At 44.7% G+C, this 22,053-nt stretch overlaps 2 protein-coding genes and 1 pseudogene across 3 annotated transcripts; 1 reads left to right on the top strand and 2 right to left on the bottom strand.

Annotated features, from left to right (window-relative positions):
• The first annotated feature begins 317 nt into the window (after positions 1-317).
• LOC123449890 lies at positions 318-5,905 on the top strand (annotated as a pseudogene). The gene is made up of 5 exons (XR_006632052.1): positions 318-655; positions 1,118-2,895; positions 4,120-4,269; positions 4,354-4,522; positions 4,625-5,905. The product of XR_006632052.1 is annotated as an uncharacterized LOC123449890 (transcript).
• Positions 5,906-6,381: 476 nt separating this feature from the next.
• On the bottom strand, positions 6,382-6,843 carry LOC123450871 (putative non-specific lipid-transfer protein 14). The gene has a single exon (XM_045127923.1). It carries the CDS (start codon positions 6,835-6,837, stop codon positions 6,382-6,384), a length of 456 nt encoding a protein of 151 aa, XP_044983858.1. The 5' UTR covers positions 6,838-6,843.
• A 1,899-nt stretch (positions 6,844-8,742) lies between these two features.
• LOC123449889 (nucleotide pyrophosphatase/phosphodiesterase) lies at positions 8,743-13,531 on the bottom strand. The gene is made up of 10 exons (XM_045127249.1): positions 13,278-13,531; positions 12,013-12,104; positions 11,845-11,911; positions 11,609-11,728; positions 11,263-11,485; positions 11,077-11,158; positions 10,685-10,817; positions 9,927-10,132; positions 9,691-9,816; positions 8,743-9,572 (listed from the first exon to the last, which is right to left on the bottom strand). The coding sequence occupies exons 1-10, from the start codon at positions 13,464-13,466 to the stop codon at positions 8,957-8,959; spliced, it is 1,854 nt and encodes a 617-aa protein (XP_044983184.1). The 5' UTR covers positions 13,467-13,531; the 3' UTR covers positions 8,743-8,956.
• Between the last annotated feature and the right edge of the window lie 8,522 nt (positions 13,532-22,053).

Raw genomic sequence — 22,053 nt, 5'->3', positions numbered from 1 at the left:
TGTTCACGATAGTTAGGAAATGTTTTGAGCATTTAATGATCTGCGCTGTCTTAGAAAAAAATGTGTTTGCAATTTCAGAATTTTTTCGAACCTGCGGTGCAGTCCGGTTCTTAAAAGTTTGTGTTGTCTTATAATCAGTAAAACTCGCTGGCTCAGCTGCCGACTGGACGCTCTCTGTGCGAAGCCCCAGCAACTTGACGCACAGAGCGTTCTATAAGAAAAAAAGTTTGCCCAAAAAAAAAAAAGAGAAAAAAAGCCCGACCCGATGGATCCACCAAACCCACACTCCACGCACACACTTTGCCGATGCGAGACGCGCACACTACTTTCGCAACGAGCAGCAGCCGCATCCATCCATCCATCCATCCACGGCCCGGCGTCGACGCGATGTCGTACTCCGGCGATCGCCGGCCCTCCCCGCAGCCGCAGCCGCAGCCGCATACGCACGCGCACCTCTCCTACCTCTCCCCGTCCGCGGCGCCCTTCACCGTCGGCCATCCCCGCGGGGCCGCGACCCCCGATCCGGTCCCCAACGCCCCCGCTAACCCTAGCCCCTACCCCGACCTCCCCACCGCGCCGTCGCTCTACGACTCCTGGGTCGAGCCTCCCGCGAGCTACATGGATCTGGAGGCCGGCGCAGCGGCCGGGTACCGAGGTGAGCCGACGCCCTCCCTTCTCCCGTCACCGGGCTGGGCCCTGGAGTTGTTTCTGCTCCGTGGTTTGTTATTTTTGATGCGGTTATGCCGGTGGTCTGATTCATTTGAATGAGATATGTCGAGGGGTCGAAGGTACTCCCTGGGATTATGTGATTCGGTCGTAATGAGTACTGATGGAGTAATTATGCGGTCGTAGATCGAAAACTGTATTAGCAGATTGTGGAAGTTTATGAAATTTGAGAGAGACGAATGGTTGTGCACTTGCATGTATGGGCTAGCTGGTCATGATTCATGATATTATTATCTACATATACGCTTCTCACTGTTCATGTTTATTAGTGTTGTCTTGTAATTTTAGTGTCATGGGCGATTTCATGGAGGTCGACATTGCAGTAATGCCTAGTTGTATACCATGGATTAAACTTATCTTGTTACCTAACACAACCAACCAAATTATGCAGGTTTTGCCAACTCGGATGGGTTTCTGGTTTCTGAGAACACACACACTGGCTTGTACACTGGGAGTCATTTTGGTAACACCATGCAGCCACATCCCTTCACAACAGCCAGCTCCGAGTGGATGGAAGAGAAGTATCCTGGAATTTACCAAAGAACGTCCAAGGCCCTCCCAAGTGATTTTGGGTCATCAGTTATCCATCAGCCTTCCGTGTCTCCTAATATGTTTGCTTGCTTAGATAAAAAGCGTTCCACACCTCAACCTGTGAATCAGCATTCCTCGTATTCTGCTTATGATAACTACACGACACATCTTCCATCGTGCTCAACATATCCATTGGATTACAACCTGTCCATGCCACCTGTTTCTGTCTCACCTGAAGTATGTGCTACAACAAAATCATTGTCGCCCACAACAGATGGCCATATATTGGAAAATACATTTTCCTCACCATACATGAACCCTTGCAGATTAAATCTTGATTATTTTGATACCATGCAGAATGAACAGAAAGACCTCTTTGGACATCAGACTGCTTATAAACATTGTGGTGACTGGAGTAACTCTGATAGTGGCACGAGAATAATGGGAAGCTATCCACTTAGTAGACGTGGAGTTGGAGAGAACTACCCTTTGGGTGAGAGTTCAGAAACTGGGAGGCCTGTGCAGCCAGGAACCTATCCACTTAATGGACATGGAGTTGGAGAAAACTATCTTTCGGGTGACACTTCTGGATCTGGGAGACCTGTACAGCCGTCATCAGAAGTGAAGTCTGGTTTCAACAGCTTGCAAGCATCATCTTCCAATGTGTCTCCTTCAGAACATGCATTTTCTCAGCCTCGTGACCTTTTCATTGAGCCACTTGAAGTAAATAATCCTGTTGTTGATTCTCCTTGTTGGAAAGGGACACCAACTGCGCAGCAGTCATCATTTGGTGTTGTGAAAAATGATGAAGCTCCTTTTTCTGCTAATGGCTCAGGTGACCTCCATGAGTTGCACCAAAGCAAGAAGCTTTCTGAGTTTACTACTAGTAATTCTGTGTTATTTCCCAAGCGTCATGATACATCAAATCCTGCGAATGATTCGTGTCTACCTTATTTCGTAAATTATCTTTCTTCATCCAGTCTGCCTTCAGAGTGTAAAAAATCTGAAGGTCATAGTGATGCACAACCATCCATTGCTGGGGATTTCAATTGTATGGCTAGGTCTAGCCACCCTAGTTATGTATCTGTAGATCAAGGCACCAGAAGAGATAAACACGTGACCTGTAAGATAGGAGAAAATTCCGGAAATGGGGTAACACCAGGTCAACAGGGAGGTGTTTTTCTTGGCCAAAGAACATTTGAACCCATAGTGTTAGCCAGAGACTTTGGCAGTCATGTTGTGGGTATGAATGAAGATTCTGGTAAGAAAGTTTCAAGCAATTTTGCCGCAGCTCCAATTACAAAGGTTAGGAGTTTGACAAAAGAAAGTCTAAAAGGAAATACTTGCGTCCATAAAACTGTGGCAACATTGGAAAGTCTGTACTCGGAGATGCCTATGAATATAGGTCTGGAGCATTTAACCCATTGCAGTCCCGGTGTTGAGGAGTCAGTGAAGGTATCTTCAGATAAAGTTGCCTACAGATCCAAGACTCAAGAAGACTTAATCAAGTCAATTTATAATTTCTCAGTAGTGCTTCTATCTACATGCGATGGTGGTTATGAGTTGGGGGAATCTGAACATGCACTTGTTCAATCTACAATACACAATCTCAGTTCTTTGAGTTCCAAGATAAGTAAGGTATGGTTGTATGGTATAAAATCATCATTCTCAGGTATCACCAACTTGATTAAGTTATGTTTTCATGAATAAAACTTTGTATGACTTGTACTATATTCATTGAACTTGTGATTAAAGAATTAAAGATGTACAACCTCTGTGACTTTTTATAAGACGTTTTTAGAGTCCATTACATTGTGAAAAAACATCTTATATTAAGGTACAGAGGGAACACGTTACAACCTGGAAAAATATTCAAGTTTTGTCACTTGCATATAAGCTCTATGGGTGATATGAATGCTTTGTTGGGTCAATAAGCCGCGGTTGGGAGCGAGTGCCAGGAGTGTGACAGGTCCGGCCGTGGCGGACTAGGGTGCGTGTGTGCGTGTCCTAGGGGGTGTGCGTGCGTGAGTTAGTTAGGCGCGATCGGCGCGGGGGTGACCGAGTCAGGGGCACTGGACCCAGTCGTGCGGGGGCGTGTGTGTGCGTCGGGCGCGCGAGCTGCGTAGTGCGGAACGTGGGGATCGTGGAGGGGAGATGCGTCGGGAGCACGGCGCGGTGCGTCTGTGCGCGCGCATAAGAACCCCCGACCCCCCATGTGTATTGTGAGGAGGCTGTTGAGTTTGTGCTCAGGTAATACAGAAAACAGGCCGTGCGCGTGGCGGGTGTTCGAGCGCCCGAAACCTCTTTGTGTTCTTCCCCCTCCCCCTCCAACCTTGTCTCCAGCGTTCACCGGCCGGCGGCGGTTCCATTTTTCAGCTTACATGCTAATTGTTCACTTTGATGACTAGTTGCATGTTTTTGGTATACCTGGTATTTTCGGACTCTAGTTTGCCTCTGGGGTACTAGAATGACTAAGCTTCTATTTTGGTAGTGATATGGTTTTCTGTTCATGATAACTGAGAACTTGTCCATTATTTGCTGAGACGTTATACCATTCTTGCTTTCTGTTAGCAGTGTTAACAGCTGCTGATATTGCTGTACAACATTCGTTGTCGGGCTGAACATGGTTTTGACCGGCTAGTTAATTAACATGGTTTGCTAAAAAAAGTTAATTGACATCAATGCTAATGGCCTGGCCAGGAATTTTCATTTTTTGACCCGTCTTTTTATAATTATTTGGCAAGGGTCCACTTTGGGATCCACTCAAAATTTGTCATTATTTATCATTCAGTTGTGTTTCTATAAAAATGGCCATGAAATTATTGGTTGACTCATTTTGGTTTGTTTACTTTCGTGTACAAGGCTGCATTAAAAAATGATGATGCCAATGGAAAGTGCCACCAATCGAAATCAGAAACAATAAAGTGCCATGGAAAGAATCATCAGCCTGAGAATTTTGATGGCCTTGATTGGGAGAACATTGGTGCAGATTTCAAAACATTTATTTTGGAGGTAGTGCTTAATTACTTAGGAATGTGTTAGGTATCTGCTATCCTCTTGATCACGTAACTAATACTATTGCCATCTTGCGTGCAGGATCTTACTAAGCTTCCAGAAGAGAATGTCATTGGTGATACTAAAGATGCGCAAATGCTGATATATAAGAATCTGTGGATTGAAGCTGAAGCTTCCATGTGTAAACTCAAGTATGAACTGCAACTTGCCCGCATGAAACTCGTGACGAAACATTACAATCAGCAAACAGGTTAGTGTTTCTGTTTGTACGTGTGTAGCAAGTAAGTGTGCCTTAATTTATCTGGATTATTCGTAGCATTCACTTACTCCTGTGTGTTGAATAATCTTGTAGCTGCAGCACCTGCCAATTCATTAGGAGAAGCCAAAGCCTACATGCCCAAACACAAGAACTCTTCATGTTTTGGAGGGTTTGCTGATTCTAGCAAACAACAAAACCATGTGAAAGAGCGCAATATTGGCAATGCAGCCTTACTACCTCAGGGAGGTGATAAGGTTGATGCTGATGTCTTTGCTCGACTGAAAGTTCTCAAGCTCCGTGATGAGAGTATAAATTGCTACCGTGAGGTCAATGCTGAGGTGCGGAAGGGAACAAGTAATTATAACAGGACAGATGTTTTTGATGACACTGTTTTTGATAATGCTGTTGACGATAGGATAACTTCTTTAGTGGAGGACATCATCAAAGAGCGTTCAGAAGCAAGCAGCAGCGAAGGTGGTGAGTCTGATGGTGCTACCATTGCTGCACTTAACGGTTTCACGAGCTGTAACAATAATACAAGATCATTGGACGAGGGTACCAACATAGAGCAGGCAGAATCTAGTGAAAGCAAAATCCATGGCGCTTTTATGGCTAAGCTCAAAGATTTGATATGCTGTAGTGATGACATAAGCTCATCGAACGAGGGCAATGCTCATCAGCTCCAAACAGCAAGCAAGAATGAATTTGGTCAGCTTGAAGACGTGGTTATGGCCAGGCTGCAAGTCCTGAAAAGACGTGAAGACAACAATAGCAGCGCTGTGAACGAGGGACAAGAGGTTTGCCATTCCGATGATTGGGCGGGTCACTTTGAAACAAAACGACTTGGTCGTGGGGCACACGATGAGCTAATTCAGAAGACTGATTTGCCTGACAACGGTGGGCGCAGGGCCCAATCTGATGAAGCGGATAGCAAAACCGCAAGCCAGTACGTCAGTGCATTGCTTGAAGAGCCCTGTGTTGTCTTGAAGAGCCCTGTGTTGTCTCGGCACCAGCGGAACCTGCAAGCGCGCACACGCATGACGAGCAGCTAAGCCACTCACCGCCGGAATGGGAGCATGTGCTGAAGGAGGACTTTTTTCTCCCAGGAAACCATTTGAAGTGAAAGGCATCTGGTTGCCCCTTGGTTTAATTCGAAAACCTTGTGTGTGTTGTATATATATGTTCTTAACGTAAGTACGTAGTATGCGAGCCGGGGATCATGACATAAGTTGCATGTAGAAAATAATCTCAAACTCATGGCTCATATTCTGTAAAATATACGCTGTGCGTCGTATCTGGCTGTATGCTTTGAAATTATTGTCATGCATGTTAACGACTATATTATTGTAACATGTAATGCTTGTATATGTGGTATGATTACATTTGTTCCTTTTTTTATTATCTTTCTGATTCTCCATATGTGCCTGTGAAGATCTTTCTCAACCCATTTTGTGTGTTCAATCCATCAGTTTGGCTGTCGAGTTGATATAAAAGAGGGTGGGGGCAGTTCTCTCTTGGTTCTTTCAGAAATTGGATCCCGTAACAGTCAGTCAAATCGGACACCGTATCCGCCCGCTTTACCTGTCCGCGGACACGTTTGCCAATCAAGAAATCTAATCGTATTGATCAAGAGCAAGAATGAGCAACACCGAATTAAACAGGGTAGCAAAGCGAAATCACCATTACTACTAGCTATCTAGCTAATTAAGAACAAAATTGACAGCTCCAAACGGATCAGCAAGCTGCACGCCCTTAAAATTGCCGGTCGCCATGCCGAGCCCGAGAAACCGTCAAGCGATGCTGCAAGGGAATTATGTCACTGTTATTAGCCTCACGGGAAAGAAAGATCGTCATCGATCGGAAACGAACGAGCTGAGGAGTTTTCTTTTCCCCTTGTACCTGCTGCAGTAGGTGACCGCGTGGGCGGCGGACACCGGCGAGACGCCGCAGAGCGCCGGCAGCAGCGCGATGGCGGACGCGTTGGACCAGTTCTGCCGGACGAGCCCGGCCATGCAGCGGCACACGGACCGCCAGTTTTCCGGCGAGTCCGCGGCGACGGCGTACAGGCCGTCCACCCCGTCGCAGCACGCCGTGCCCGGGGCCGGCAGCGGCGCCGCGCCCGGGCCGCGCCTGACGAAGGCCGCGCAGCCCGTGAGCAGCGACGTCACCGTGCCGCAGTCCAGCGAGGAGGAGGAGGACGACGGCGGCGTGGGCGTGCCGGCCGTCAGGGACAGCAGGGTGGCCGTGACCATGGCTCCGGCGGCTAGATACCACCCCGCGGCCGCCATGGCCGTGGCTGGTCGCATGGCGTGGCTTCTTAAGAGTAGATGGATGGGGGTGGAGGTTTTTGTGGATTCCACTTGAGGTGTTTGTTTCGTGTGCGTGCGTACGTCGCATGCGTGCGTCATCGTGGTTACGTACGTACATGTCCATGAAGGCAGGATGAGCTAACCACTTCAGTGCACAGCAACATTGCTACGTCCAAGCACGGGACCTCCTCCTTATTTTTATTCATCCATATCTTCCAAACATATAGATGAATAAAAATAAATAACACAAGAGTTAAAAGGTAGTGGCAGTACCAGACATAACACTATTTGAAAGAATACCACACAATATTCCAAATTTTGAGTTATTTTCTGAACATACGAAGAATTTTATGGCAAACCCGAGCAATTTTCTCAAACGACGAGCCCATTTTGAAATTTCCGAACTTTTTTTTATAAACACATTTTTCTTCGAATTTGTGAGCAAAGTTCCAAAACGGGAACAACTTTAAAATCACAAACATATTTTGGATTTTTAGAGCAAATTTCGAAACGAATTTGTTCTAAAATACAAAAGAAAATTTAAAACCAAATAATTTTTGAATACATGATTTTTTTTAAAAAACAGGAGCATTTTTGAAATTTTTCTTAAATCCCGGTCATTATTCTAAAAAAGTTCTGAAAATGTTCAGAAAAAACAGTCCAAATATTTTTTGACAAACGAGAATTGTTGTAATTCCCATACAATTTTTTTAAAAATCCGAACAGTTTCTGAATTTGTGAACAATTCTTGAAAACACGGTGATTTTTTTTTTAAAAGTTTAATATTTTATGAAAGTCACATACATTTTTTTAAAATTTGAGAACAAATTTTGCAACATGAATTTTTATTAAGATTAAAAATAAACTTGAATAATAAAAAGGAACGAAAAAGGAAAACGAAATATAAAAGGAAAATAAAATAAAAAAGAAAGAAGAAAAATAAACAGAAAAATGAAACAAATAAAAAACTAAAAACCAAACATAAACATGAAAACCGGTTCAGGAAACCCAAAGTCAGAAAAAACCAACTGGAAAATTCTACAAGGTTCCCAAAACCAGGAAAGCCCTGTGCTTGGCCGAGGTCACCGCTAGATCAAGGTCTATAATTTGTGCCAAAATGCGTCAAATAGGATACCCCCGATCCGCGCCATAAGCACCGGTTATACTGTATTTCACAAACTGAAGCACACACCTCTGACAAAGCGGGCAGCCCATTTAGGAACTTATCGCGTTTTCTTCAGGCATTTTTCTCATTTTCCTTTTGTAGTTTTTATTGTATATTTTATTATTATTATTTCATTTTTATAAGCATATTCTTTTAAATTAAGAAACTTTCTTCAAATTCGTGATTATTTTTTCAAATTCATGAACCTTTTTTTTAATCAATTGATTTTTTTCAAATTCATGAACTTTTATTTGAATCCCGTAAACCTTTTTAAATACATGAATGCATCCAAATTCACAAACTTTACCATATTTATGAGTCCGTCGAATGAGTTACCTGGCTGTGTCGGCTGAGGTTGTTTGGCGGTGTGTGTGAGTTGTGTGAGTCCTTCTGATGAGTTACTTGGTGGCACTAAATGAGTTTTGAGTGGGAGTGTGTGCGTGTTATGTGAAACAAGCGGATCAGATCGCATGGTGACATGTGTGTATTATGGGTTGTCTTCATGCCCAAGAATGTTAGCGCCCTTGAAGTTGAACATACCCTACATTTGCCTCGTAGATTCACCATTGTCACTCTGCATACTGCAAACACGGGAGGGAAATGCTATTACATGACATCAACAAAGTAGGAGTTCGGTCAGAACACACGATCAGATGGACATTTTTTTTTCCGAGTAAAGTCAAAGTAAAAAAACATTCAACTAAAATTTAGCAATCCTACAGAAGAAATTAGTTTTATTTTTTAATAAAGGATGTTTTTATTAACCCATAATAATATGACATGAAGGAGTTACAAAGCATATATAACGAGCATACACCCACCTCTTGCATGATCTTTTTACTAGCACATATAAATTGTGCAGCTGACCAATTTTATTACTCAACACATGCCCACAATTTTATTGGATGGATGACCCTCCATTACATTGACATGACGGCCGGACGATATGAGCTAGCTAGCGAGCGTGGTGGGGAAGCAGCTGTCGTGCACGCAGCTGAGCACGTCGCGGTAATCCCTGTGGATGGTGAAGGAGTCGTAGACCTTGCCGTCGCTGCTCTTCATGTACTCGAAGAGAAGCGAGGAGTGGTTGAATGCGGTGAGCTTGGTGAACCCGTAGTCATGGTCCCTGAATATGCTCCACTTGGGGATGGCGGTGGTGTAGGACGACAGGTGGCTGCCGCCGCCGCCGGCGACGACGAAGATGGTGCCGTTCATGGTGCCCGAGTAGTGGGTCTTGTCGGCGTTGACGCACTGGCTCTGGTAGAGCGGGCATGTGCGCTCGTAGTTGTGGACGTGGCCGAAGTAGGCGATGTCGACGCGGTAGCGCTGCCACAGCTTCTGCAGGCTCTCCCGTCCCTCGGGCTCCTCGAAGGAGCCCTGGTCGGCGTACCACGAGTTGGAGGAGTAGCCCAGCACCCGGTGCGCCGTGAAGATGAGCCACGGCTGGTGCTTCCGGTCCACCGTCGACAGGCACTCCTCGATGAACTTGTACTGCGGGGTGCCCTCCCTCCAGTCGTGCTCCGAGTCCCCCACGCAGAACCGGAACATCCCGTAGTCCACCTTGTACCTTGACATCCGTACGTCGTCCATGCATGGCAGACATTATTTCTTCGTCGCTTCGTATTAACTTTCATATACGTATGAATTTTGCATGAAATGATGTGGTTTCTACGTACGCCGCTTACCAGAAGTTTGCCCTGTTTTCGGCGGGGTAGTAGTACATGGTCTCGGCCGGCACGCCGCATTCGCCGCCGGAGTCCTTGACGTCGAAGAACCCGCCGGTGTTGGGCCAGTCCCTCTCGTGGTTGCCGCTGCATGCACACGCAAGGCCAGGATTAGCAATGAGCTCCATGCATGCCACATTTGCCAACATGAGATGAAACTACTCCATATATACCAACATGGTCATGGCATGGTGTACCTTGCAACCATGTAGGGTTTCTTGGCGCTGATGGGGGCGACCTGTGCGGTGAACTGGTCCCACTGGGAGAGGTACCCGTTGGCGTAGGGCATGTCGCCGATGTGGAAGACGATGTCGTAGTTGTCCAGGTCTTCAATCAGCCTGTCCGTCGTGTTGAGCGACCCCGGCTGGTAGTTGGCGAACTCGTTTGATCCGTCCCTCTCCGCCTGAAAATTAAGACCAAACCACGTGTACCATCTGTAAGGCTGTGTTTGGTTCATCTTTTTTTTTTTTATCAATTTCTATTTTAAAAAGCTAAAACCTAATCAAACGGGTAAATGTTCAAAGCAGTTTTTGATAATCTGTAGCTTTTTCCTAGTATAAATTTTAAAACTGAAGGTATCCCAACTTTTCAGCTTCTAGCTTATCCACAACAGTTTTTTTACAACAGGATTTTTACAGTGACTTTTTTAGAATCTACAGCTCAATCAAACATAGCCTAAAAGTGCTATCCTCTTCCTTACTTTTCCTGACGACCATGTGTTCCGGTTCCATTTACAAACGGACAACAGACGGGTAGGGAAGAAGGACCATCAGATTTGAGCATGCATGTGCAACAACACCCACCCATATGTGGTGAATGTAGGATATTTCCCCTCGATCATCTGTATTTCCGGTGAAGTGAACTTGCGCTCCTATTTCTATCTAATGCGTACGTGTAACTCTTGCGCATGGTTCAAAGAAAATAAAACCCCAAGAGTGACACATTTAAATTCTACCTTTCCCATGTCACCGAAGACGATGATACGCTGCAGCGAGTTCTGCCCGGGGGTTGGCGGTGCCCGGAAAGTGTAGGGCTTGGCCCACACCACGCTTCCGTCGGAGAGCTCGTGCCCGATCTTGTAAAAGTACCTGAATTCACAAACCAGATGATCTTTGAGTAAAGCCGGCCATATATATATATATATATATATATATATATATATATATATATATATATATATATATATATATATATATATATATATATATATATATGAGCATGCTCTTTGTCAAGGACGAATTAGAACGATCTAGTTCTTATTAGCACCGAATTAACATAAAGAGATTTTGATACTCCTTTTGATACTACTAAATCAGCGATAATTGATATGAATCGGAGGGTACGCACTCTTTGTTGGGCCACAGGTTCCTCATGAACGCCGTGTGGATGAACCCGGGATCTCTCCATCCAACAGTTCGTGCCGGCTCGCCTGCACAAAGAGCCAAAGCCAGAAAAAAAAGAGAGTAAATATTCAACCTCCTTGCCCATGCATGATCGAGTTGATGCTCCTCATGCAGCACCGTAGGTACGTACCGCACATGCTGCCGCGGTTGAAGGTCAGTGTCCCGGCGGGGGTGCGCGTTCCGGCGGCGCCGACCATGCCCCACTCCACGAACGGGTAGGCCTCGTTAACGTCGTAGCCGCTGGTCCAGGTCACCGTCATCTCGTCGTGGGTCTTGCCCTGCGCCAGCCGCGGGAACACCGGCGCCTTAGGGTTCTTGAACATCACCTTCTTCGACACCGACACCAACTTCGGCTGCAAAAGCAACACCCACAACCAACGGCCGTTCATGCTCACAATTTCAGATCCCCTCTCGCCCCACTGAGAAATTGCACATGCTAAGACAGTAGTAGGTTCAGATCGGGAGTGGTTACATACGTTTTCGAGGCCGCCGGTGAAGAGGGCGAAGGAGAAGTCGGCGCGCTGGTTGATGAGCTGGAGCCGGATGCTGCCCTTGCCTCCTTTGAGGTAGTTCGCCGAGTAGTTGGCATACTGATACTGCAGTCACACACCAGCAGGCCAAGTCAGCTGGATATATATATCATGGTTCATGGATGGCCATGTTGGCAGATGATTGTCATGAGATCTCATCGTGCTCAGTTAACCAAACCGACCTTGATCGGCGCCGTGCAGAGCAGCGGCTCGGCAGGGTACCTCTGCGGGTTAGGGCATGTGCCCGAGCTGCGTACGCACAAGAGAAACAAGCCGGAGGATCCAACGGGGGATTAGAACATGAATTTAGTGTGCTTGGAAATTTGGAATGTCAAGGGGAAATTTCTTACATGAAATCGGCGGGGGAGAAGACGGCGATCCAGTCGTCGGGGCTGGGGTTGTCCCAGCCGTATTTGACGGTGACCCATACCGTGTCTTCGTCCTGTCAGAGGTATGCATGCAGCTCAAAATTCTGAGTTGTTTAGATCTATTTTGGACCATAATTTAAGTAACGTGATTGTTTTAAAAAACAGAGATAGACTAGGATTTGTTCCTGCCTTCACTTGTACTTTAAAATGATTGTATACTTCTATATATGTGCTCATGATATCATGAGTCTCAAACAATACAACAACTATTCTATCAATCCCTTCATTCCCTTTCAACATGGTATGACACATAATATCTCGGGAATGTTCATTGTGAGAGATGGCATTTGCAAACGACCCAGATGGCATTTATAGTATCACTGGAGTGACAATTTTTAGAGCATGTCAGTTCGTTTATTTTGATGCAAATTTCTTCAGAAATTGTCATCTGTGTGAGATCTGGATCCTGTGTATGTGAGTTAGTTCGCTGGGAAAACGTCCGTGAGGAACATCAGCCAGATAGCATTTCCCTTTATGTTTTACTCGATCTACCTAGCGTTTTATGTCGTGGAGATGATTAACGGCAATTTTCTGTACAAAAACAGGGGCTCGACGTCACGGTCCATTGCACTCTCTTTTGGCTTTTATGTGTAGCTAGTTTAATAATCGGTGAAGCCGGCCGGTGCAACAGTGAGAAACTAAAAGATGCCTTTTGTTGTCTACTCTGATGTTGAGGATCAGCAGGGCACAGTGCTGCCAGTACCTAGGACAAAGTCATCCGGCGTATCTATTGGTGACAGTATCCTACGTACTGTAATTCATAAACAAGCACAAGCACGCTAATCAAATCAAAATATGCAACTAGTGGTTCTGCAACCGTCACATGGGTGTGGGAAGGGGGCCCCGTATCGAATGGATAATTAAGTGTCTCCGTCCGTCACCATTACATTCTTTTGCATCGTTTTCGCACCGTGGGTCATCAATAATGCTACAGTTACATATTGTTTTTAAGTTATTATTTCCTCATTCTTAAAATTATATTAGAGCTATTACAAAATCGAGACACTTATTTAAAATGAAGGAATATTTTTTTGCTCGTTGATGTATGGTTATTAGTGAACTGTTGTTGTCCAAACTGCAAATCCAAAGCCGGCAAGCCCGAGCGAGCTGTTTTGCAAGCCCTGTTGGTCAGATTAGGCCGGTGAGTATTGATAAACTAGCTAGTATAATCGATTAGGTTTACGTACCTGGTTGCCCAGCAGCGCCGGCGTCGCCCGCACGTACGCGGAGGAGCGGTGGAGGTCGAGGTGAACGGTGGCCTTGTGGATGGCGATCTTGGACAGCGGCTGGATCCCCTCGGCCGGCGACGCGCTCGCCGTCGCCGCCGCCGCCGCCATGGCCAGCACCGCGGCCAGGACGACATGCGCCATCCCCATGCCTCCGCTTCGGCTGCAGCTCGTGCGTGCGCACTGGCGGCTGCTCCTGCAGGCCGGTGTGTGTCCGGTGTGCGTGCGCCATGGCTGCCCGGCCTATATGTAGCCAAGTGGCTGGGCAGCAGCCAGTAGGGCGAGGAGTGTTAGAGCATGGTTAATAGTATAGCCAACTGCTGGCTATAAGCAGTCTTATAGCCCATCTTATAGCCAGCTTGTACAATAGTTAGCTATAGAAGAGTACTATTTTTATCATATATGACCCACCTTTCATTCTCACAAAGCACCTAGGAGCACGTGCTAGAGCTGGCTCTTCACGAAGAGCCCGCTTCCCTTCTCTCTCTTCTTCTCTCTCATCCAACTCAGCAAAAATATAGTATTTTAATCCTTACAGCCTGCTGACTGTACCTTATTGTACTTGCTCTTACAGCGACAGGATGCCTGTTAAAAACTGGTGGTTTACGCGCCATTCCACGGTTATAATGTTAAAAAATGGTACTGTAACTCCGAGTGGTGTGCCTCGGGTATCTCATGCACGTTGGGGATGTCGACATGTTTGACCCTTTTGTTTTCAAGCACCCGTGCATCTCGTGCAACACTATTTTATTTGGTTTTGTTCCTCTTTGAGCGGGACAGCATCTATTATTCTGATATCGACTGATGCGACACCGTCGATTCTTGCCAACCGGGATGAGATATTTGTGGGGCCGCTGTAAGCGTCACCCGGCGAGCGGATGAGCCGGCACGCTGGCCATTGCCCATTGGATCCATGGATCACCCATTCACCCTCCGATCACATCTAGCGGTGGGCCCGAAAAAATAGTCGCAAATCCTATTTTTTTTCTTTTAAAATAACTATCTTAACTTTATATACTAATTTTGATGTACAATCGTACTAAGCTCGAGACACTTATTTTAAAATTGAAGGAGTATATAGGAACCGTTTGCTGAGAGAAGGATGAGTAACGAACTCCTTTTTTATGGCACTTTTAGTTTGAGATAATATTATGAACCCCATTCACCTCCTGGCCAGTTGGAGTCTGCCAAACCATAATTTGATATTTTCCGAAAATGCTAAATGGAGGTCGCGCTTCGTGGAGCTCCTTATTTCAAGAAGTTTGAAAATCACGTTTTAAAGTTTCAAGAAAATCTTAAAAAATCATACGCGTTCGTACGCATGTGTGTAAAATTTGAAGATGATATGCATTACCGTGAGAGGTACACAACAAAGACAAAGTCTTGATTTTGAAATGGTGAACAATACATGCACTGTTCACTATAAAAAAAATGCACGAATTTGTCTTTTTTGTGCAGCCTTCACTATATTGTGTTTCATTGTCAGACTTTACACACATGTAAAATACATCCATATGAACACATATGATTTTTTCCTGAATTTTTTGAAACTTTTAAATATATTTTTTGATTTTTTTAAATACAGAGCTCCATGGAGCTCGTTTGCCAAAATGTTGCACTTGATATTTTCCTCCTTTATGACTCCGTGACCTAATGGCAAAAGCAAGAGAATCTACTAAAAAGAGTATATAAAATACGATTGCCTAATTTAGGCCTTATACGTTTGTGGATGTGTCTAGATGCGTTTGTGGACGGTGTGTTGGGGAACGTCGCATGGGAAACAAAAATTTTCCTACGCGCACGAAGACCTATCATGGTGATGTTCATCTACGAGAGGGGATGAGCGATCTACGTACCCTTGTAGATCGTACAGCAGAAGCGATTAGAGATCGCGGTTGATGTAGTGGAACGTCCTCACGTCCCTCGATCCGCCCCGCGAACAATCCCGCGATCAGTCCCACGATCTAGTACCGAACGGACGGCACCTCCGCGTTCAGCACACGTACAGCTCGACGATGATCTCGGCCTTCTTGATCCAGCAAGAGAGACGGAGAGGTAGAAGAGTTCTCCGGCAGCGTGACGGCGCTCCGGAGGTTGGTGATGATCTTGTCTCAGCAGGGCTCCGCCCGAGCTCCGCAGAAACGTGATCTAGAGGAAAAACTATGGAGGTATGTGGTCGGGCAGCCGTGAGAAAGTCGTCTCAAATCAGCCCTAAAACCTCCGTATATATAGGTGGGAGGGAGGGGAGGAGGCAGCCTCAAAACCCAAAGGTTTGGCCGAAATTGGAGGTGGAGGAGTCCTACTCCAATCCTACTTGGAGTAGGATTCCACCTTCCCACTTGGAAACTCTTTCCACCTTCTGTTTTTTCCTTCTCAAACCTTATGGGCCTTAGTGGGAACTTATTCCAGCCCACTAGGGGCTGGTTTATCTCTTCCCATAGCCCATGAGACCCCTTGGGGCGTGACACCCCTCCCGATGGTCCCCGGCACCCCTCCCGGCACTCCCGGTACACTACCGATGAGCCCGAAACTTTTCCGGTAATGCCCGGAAACTTTCCGGTAACCAAATGAGGTCATCCTATATATCAATCTTCGTCTCCGGACCATTCCGGAAACCCTCGTGACGTCCGTGATCCCATCCGGGACTCCGAACAACATTCGGTAACCAACCATATAACTCAAATACGCATAAAACATCGTCGAACCTTAAGTGTGCAGACCCTGCGGGTTCGAGAACTATGTAGACATGACCCGAGAGACTCCTCGGTCAATATCCAATAGCGGGACCTGGATGCCCATATTAGATCCTACATATTCTACGAAGATCTTATCGTTTGAACCTCAGTGCCAAGGATTCGTATAATCCCGTATGTCATTCCCTTTGTCCTTCGGTATGTTACTTGCCCGAGATTCGATCGTCAGTATCCGTATACCTATTTCAACCTCGTTTACCGGCAAGTCTCTTTACTCGTTCCGTAATACAAGATCCCGCAACTTACACTAAGTTACATTGCTTGCAAGGCTTATGTGTGATGTTGTATTACCGAGTGGGCCCCGAGATACCTCTCCGTCACACGGAGTGACAAATCCCAGTCTTGATCCATACTAACTCAACTAACACCTTCGGAGATACCTGTAGAGCATCTTTATAGTCACCCAGTTACGTTGCGACGTTTGATACACACAAAGCATTCCTCCGGTGTCAGTGAGTTATATGATCTCATGGTCATAGGAATAAATACTTGACACGCAGAAAACAGTAGCAACAAAATGACACGATCAACATGCTACGTCTATTAGTTTGGGTCTAGTCCATCACATGATTCTCCTAATGATGTGATCCCGTTATCAAGTGACAACACTTGCCTATGGCCAGGAAACCTTGACCATCTTTGATCAGCGAGCTAGTCAACTAGAGGCTTACTAGGGACAGTGTTTTGTCTATGTATCCACACAAGTATTGTGTTTCCAATCAATACAATTATAGCATGGATAATAAACGATTATCATGAACTAAGAAATATAATAATAACTAATTTATTATTGCCTCTAGGGCATATTTCCAACAGTCTCCCACTTGCACTAGAGTCAATAATCTAGTTCACATCACCATGTGATTCCAACGAATCCAACACCCATATAGTTATGGGATCTGATCACGTCTTGCTCGTGAGAGAGGTTTTAGTCAACGGTTCTGAAACTTTCAGATCCGTGCGTTCTTTACAAATCTTTATGTCATCTTATAGATGCTGCTACTACGTGCTATTTGGAAATACTCCAAATATCTACTCTACTATACGAATCCGTTTCACTACTCATAGTTATTCGGATTAGTGTCAAAGCTTGCATCGACGTAACCCTTTACGACGAACTCTTTAACCACCTCCATAATCGAAAAAAATTCCTTAGTCCATTAGTTACTAAGGATAAATTTCGACCGCTGCTAGTGATTCAATCATGGATCACTCTCTGTACCTCTCAACATACTTTGAGTCAAGGCACACTTCAGGTGCGGTACACAGTATGGCATACTTTAGATTCTACGGCTAAGGCATAGAAGACGACCTTCGTCTATTCTCTTTATTCTGCCGTGGTCGGGTTTTGAGTCTTACTCAAATTCACACCTCACAACGCAACCAAGAACTCCTTCTTTGCTGGTCTATTTTGAACTCTTTCAAAAACTTGTCAAGGCATGCATCTTGTTGAAACTTCTATTAAGCGCTTTCGATCTATCTCCATAGATCTTTGATGCTCAACGTTCAAGTAGCGTAATCCAGGTACTCCTTTGAAAACTTCTTTCAAACAACCTTGTATGCTTTACAGAAATTCTACATTACTTCTGATCCACAATATGTCAACCACATATACCTATCAGAAATTCTATAGTGCTCCCACTCACTTCTTTGGAAATACAAGTTTCTCATAAACCTTGTACAAACCCAAAATCTTTGATCATCTCATCAAAGTGTATATTCCAACTCCGAGATGCTTGCACCAGTCCATTGAAGGATCACTGGAGCTTGCATACTTGTTAGTATCTTTAGGATCGTCAAAACCTTCTGGTTGTATCACATACAATGTTTGCTCAAGGAAACCGTCGAGAAAACAATGTTTTGACATCCTACGTGCAATATTTCATAAATAATGCATCAACAACTAACATAATTCCAACAGACCTTTAGCATCGCTACGAGTGAGAAAGTCTCATCATAGTCAACTGTTTGATCTTGTCGAAAACATCTTTGCGACAAGTCGAGCTTTTCTTAATAGTGACTTATCACCATCATCGTCTGTCATCTTTTAAAGATCCATCTTTACTCAATAGTCTTATGACCATCAAGTAGTTCTTTCAAAGTCTACACTTTGTTTTATACATGGATCCTCTCTCGGATTTCATGGCTTCCAGCCATTTGTCAGAATCTGGGCCCACCATCGCTTTCTCCATAACTCGTAGGTTCACTGTTGCTCAACAACATGACCTCCAAGACAGGGTTACCGTACCACTCTGTAGTAGTATGCGACCTTGTCGACCTACGAGGCTTGTAGTAACTTGATCCGATGCTTGATGATCACCATCATCTGCTTCCACTTCAATTGGTGTAGGCGCCACAGGAACAACTTCCTGCACCCTGCTACACACTGGTTGAAGTGATGGTTCAATAACCTCATCAAGTTCTACTACCCTCCCACTCAATTCTTTCGAGAGAAACCTTTCCTCGAGAAAGGATCCGTTTCTAGAAACAAACACTTTGCTTTCGGATCTGAGATAGGAGATGTACCCAACTGTTTTGGATATCCTATGAAGATGCATTTATCCGCTTTGGGTTCGAGCTTATCAGACTGAAACTTTTTCACATAAGTGTCGAAGCCCCAAACTTTCAAGAAACGACAGTTTAGATTTCTCTAAACCTCAGTCTATACTGTGTCATCTCAACGGAAATACGCGGTGCCCTATTTAAAGTGAGTGCGGTTGTCTCTAATGCATAACCCATAAACGATAGTGGTAATTCGATAAGAGACATCATAGTATGCACCATACCAAATAGTGCGTGGCTATGACGTTCAGACACATCATCACACTATGATGTTCCAGGTGGCATGAACTGCGAAACAATTTCCACATTGTCTTAACTGCGTACCAAAACTCATAATTCAGATATTCATTTCCATGATCATATCGTAGACAGTTTATCCTCTTGTTACGACGAACTTCACTCTGAAACGGAATTGAACTTTTCAACATTTCAGACTTGTGATTCATTAAGTAAATACTCCTGTATCTACTCAAATCGTCAGTGAAGTAAGAACATAATGATATCCACTACGTGCCTCAGCACCCATTGGACTGCATACATCAAAATGTATCACTTTCAACAAGTTACTATCTTATTTCATCTCAATGAAAACAAGGCCTTGCTCATGTGGTATGATTTGCATGTCACTAGTGATTCGAAATCAGGTGAGTACAAAGATCCATCAGCATGGAGCCTCTTCATGCAATTTATACTAACATGACTTAAGCGGCAGTGCCACAAGTAAGTGGTACTATCATCATCAACTCGTATCTTTTGGCACCAATATCATGAACATGTGTAACACTACGATCGAGATTCAATAAACCATTGAAGGTGATTATTCAAGAAAATAGAGTAACCATTATTCTCTTTAAATGAATAATCGTATTGCAATAAACACGATCCAATCATGTTCATGTTTAACGCAAGCACGAAATAACAATTATTTAGGTTTAACACCAATCCCGATGATAGAGGGAGCGTGCGACGTTTGATCATATCAATCTTGGAAACACTTCCAACACGTATCGTCACCTCGCCTTTAGCTAGTCTCCGTTTATGCCGTAGCTTTCATTTCGCGTCACTAATCACTTAGCAACTGAACCGGTATCCAATACCCTCGTGCTACTAGGAGTACTAGTAAAGTACACATCAACATCATGTATATCAAATACACTTCTTTCGACTTTTGCCAGCCATCTTATCTACCAAGTATCTTGAGTTGCTCCGCCTCAGTGATTGTTCCCCTCATTACGGAAGCACTTAGTCTCGGGTTTGGGTTTAATATTGGGTCTCTTCATTAGTGCAGCAACTGTTTTGCCGTTTCACGAAGTATCCCTTCTAGCCCTTGCCTTTCTTGAAACTTAGTGGTTTTACAAACCATCAACTATTGACGCTCCTTCTTGATTTCTACTTTCGCAGTGTCAAACATCACGAATCGCTCAAGGATCATTGTATCTATCCTCAATATGTTATAGTTCATCACGAAGCTCTCACAGCTTGGTGGCAGTGTCTTTTGGAGAACCATCACCATCTCATCTGGAAGATTAACTCCCACTTGATTCAAGTGATTGTCGTACTCAAACAATCTGAGCACACGCTCATCGATTGAGCTTTTCTCTTTTACTTTGTGGACAAAGAATCTTGTTGGAGGTCTCGTACCTCTTAACAAGGGCACAAGCATGAAATCACAATTTCATCTCTTTAGAACATCACTTATGTTCCGTGACGTTTTACAACGTTTTCGGCGCCTTGCTTCTAAGCCATTAAGTATCTTGCACTGAACTATTGTGTAGTAATCAGAAACGTGTATGTCGGATGTTCACAGCATCCACAGACGACGCTCGAGGTGCAGCACACCGAGTGGTGCATTAAGGACATAAGCCTTCTGTGCAGCAACAAGGACAATCCTCGGTTTTACAGACTCAGTCTGCAAAGTTTGCTACTATCAACTTTCAACTAAATTTTCTCTAGGAACATATAAAAACAGTAGAGCTATAGCGCAAGCTACATCGTAATTCGTAAATACCATTAGACTATGTTCATGACAATTAGTTCAATTAATCATATTACTTAAGAACTCCCACTCAAAAAGTACATCTCTCTAGTCATTTGAGTGGTACATGATCCAAATCCACTATCTCAAGTCCGATCATCACGTGAGTCGAGAATAGTTTCAGTGGTAAGCATCTCTATGCTAATCATATCAACTATACAATTCATGCTCGACCTTTCGGTCTCATGTGTTCCGAGGCCATGTCTGCACATGCTAGGCTCGTCAAGCTTAACCCGAGTGTTCCGCGTGCGCAACTGTTTTGCACCCGTTGTATGTGAACGTTGAGTCTATCACACCCGATCATCACGTGGTGTCTCGAAACGAAGAACTGTAGCAACGGTGCACAGTCGGGGAGAACACAATTTCGTCTTGAAATTTTAGTGAGAGATCACCTCATAATGCTACCGTCGTTCTAAGCAAAATAAGGTGCATAAAAGGATTAACATCACATGCAATTCATAAGTGACATGATATGGCCATCATCACTTGCTTCTTGATCTCCATCACCAAAACACCGGCACGATCTTCTTGTCACCGGCGTCACACCATGATTTCCATCATCATGATCTCCATCAACATGTCGCCATCGGGGTTGTCGTGCTACTCATGCTATTACTACTAAAGCTACGTCCTAGCAAAATAGTAAACGCATCTGCAAGCACAAACGTTAGTTATAAAGACAACCCTATGGCTCCTGCCGGTTGCCGTACCATCGACGTGCAAGTCGATATTTCTATTACAACATGATCATCTCATACATCCAATATATCACATCACATCGTTGGCCATATCACATCACAAGCATACCCTGCAAAAACAAGTTAGACGTCCTCTAATTTTGTTGTTGCAAGTTTTACGTGGTGACCGGGGGTATCTAGTAGGATCGCATCTTACTTACGCAAACACCACAACGGAGATATATGAGTTGCTATTTAACCTCATCCAAGGACCTCCTTGGTCAAATCCGATTCAACTAAAGTTGGAGAAACCGTCACTTGCCAGTCATCTTTGAGCAAAGGGGGTTACTCGTAACGATGAAACCAGTCTCTCGTAAGCGTACGAGTAATGTCGTTCCAAGCCGCTTCAATCCAACAATACCGCAGAATCAAGAAAAGACTAAGGAGGGCAGCAAAACGCACATCACCGCCCACAAAACCTTTTGTGTTCTACTCGAGAAGACATCTACGCATGAACCTAGCTCTGATACCACTGTTGGGGAACGTCGCATGGGAAACAAAAATTTTCCTACGCGCACGAAGACCTATCATGGTGATGTTCATCTACGAGAGGGGATGAGCGATCTACGTACCCTTGTAGATCGTACAGCAGAAGCGATTTGAGATCGCGGTTGATGTAGTGGAACGTCCTCACGTCCCTCGATCCGCCC

This window comes from Hordeum vulgare, chromosome 4H (genome assembly GCF_904849725.1).
Source record: "Hordeum vulgare subsp. vulgare chromosome 4H, MorexV3_pseudomolecules_assembly, whole genome shotgun sequence".
NCBI classification, from domain to species: Eukaryota; Viridiplantae; Streptophyta; class Magnoliopsida; order Poales; family Poaceae; genus Hordeum; species Hordeum vulgare.
The sequence above is the reverse complement of the archived record's forward strand: the minus strand, read 5'-3'. Positions and strand labels throughout refer to the sequence as shown.

What these genes read in the sequence shown, in the direction of transcription:
- LOC123450871 (XM_045127923.1), bottom strand. Translation starts at nt 6,837, where the DNA reads ATGCGACCAGCCACGGCCATGGCGGCCGCGGGGTGGTATCTAGCCGCC.
- LOC123449889 (XM_045127249.1), bottom strand. Translation starts at nt 13,466, where the DNA reads ATGGGGATGGCGCATGTCGTCCTGGCCGCGGTGCTGGCCATGGCGGCG. An exon ending in CAACCGCGGCAGCATGTGCG is followed by an intron (nt 11,159 to 11,262) that starts GTACGTACCTAC and finishes CTCTTTGTGCAG; the next exon opens with GCGAGCCGGCACGAACTGTT. An exon ending in AAACCCTACATGGTTGCAAG is followed by an intron (nt 9,817 to 9,926) that starts GTACACCATGCC and finishes GTGTGCATGCAG; the next exon opens with CGGCAACCACGAGAGGGACT.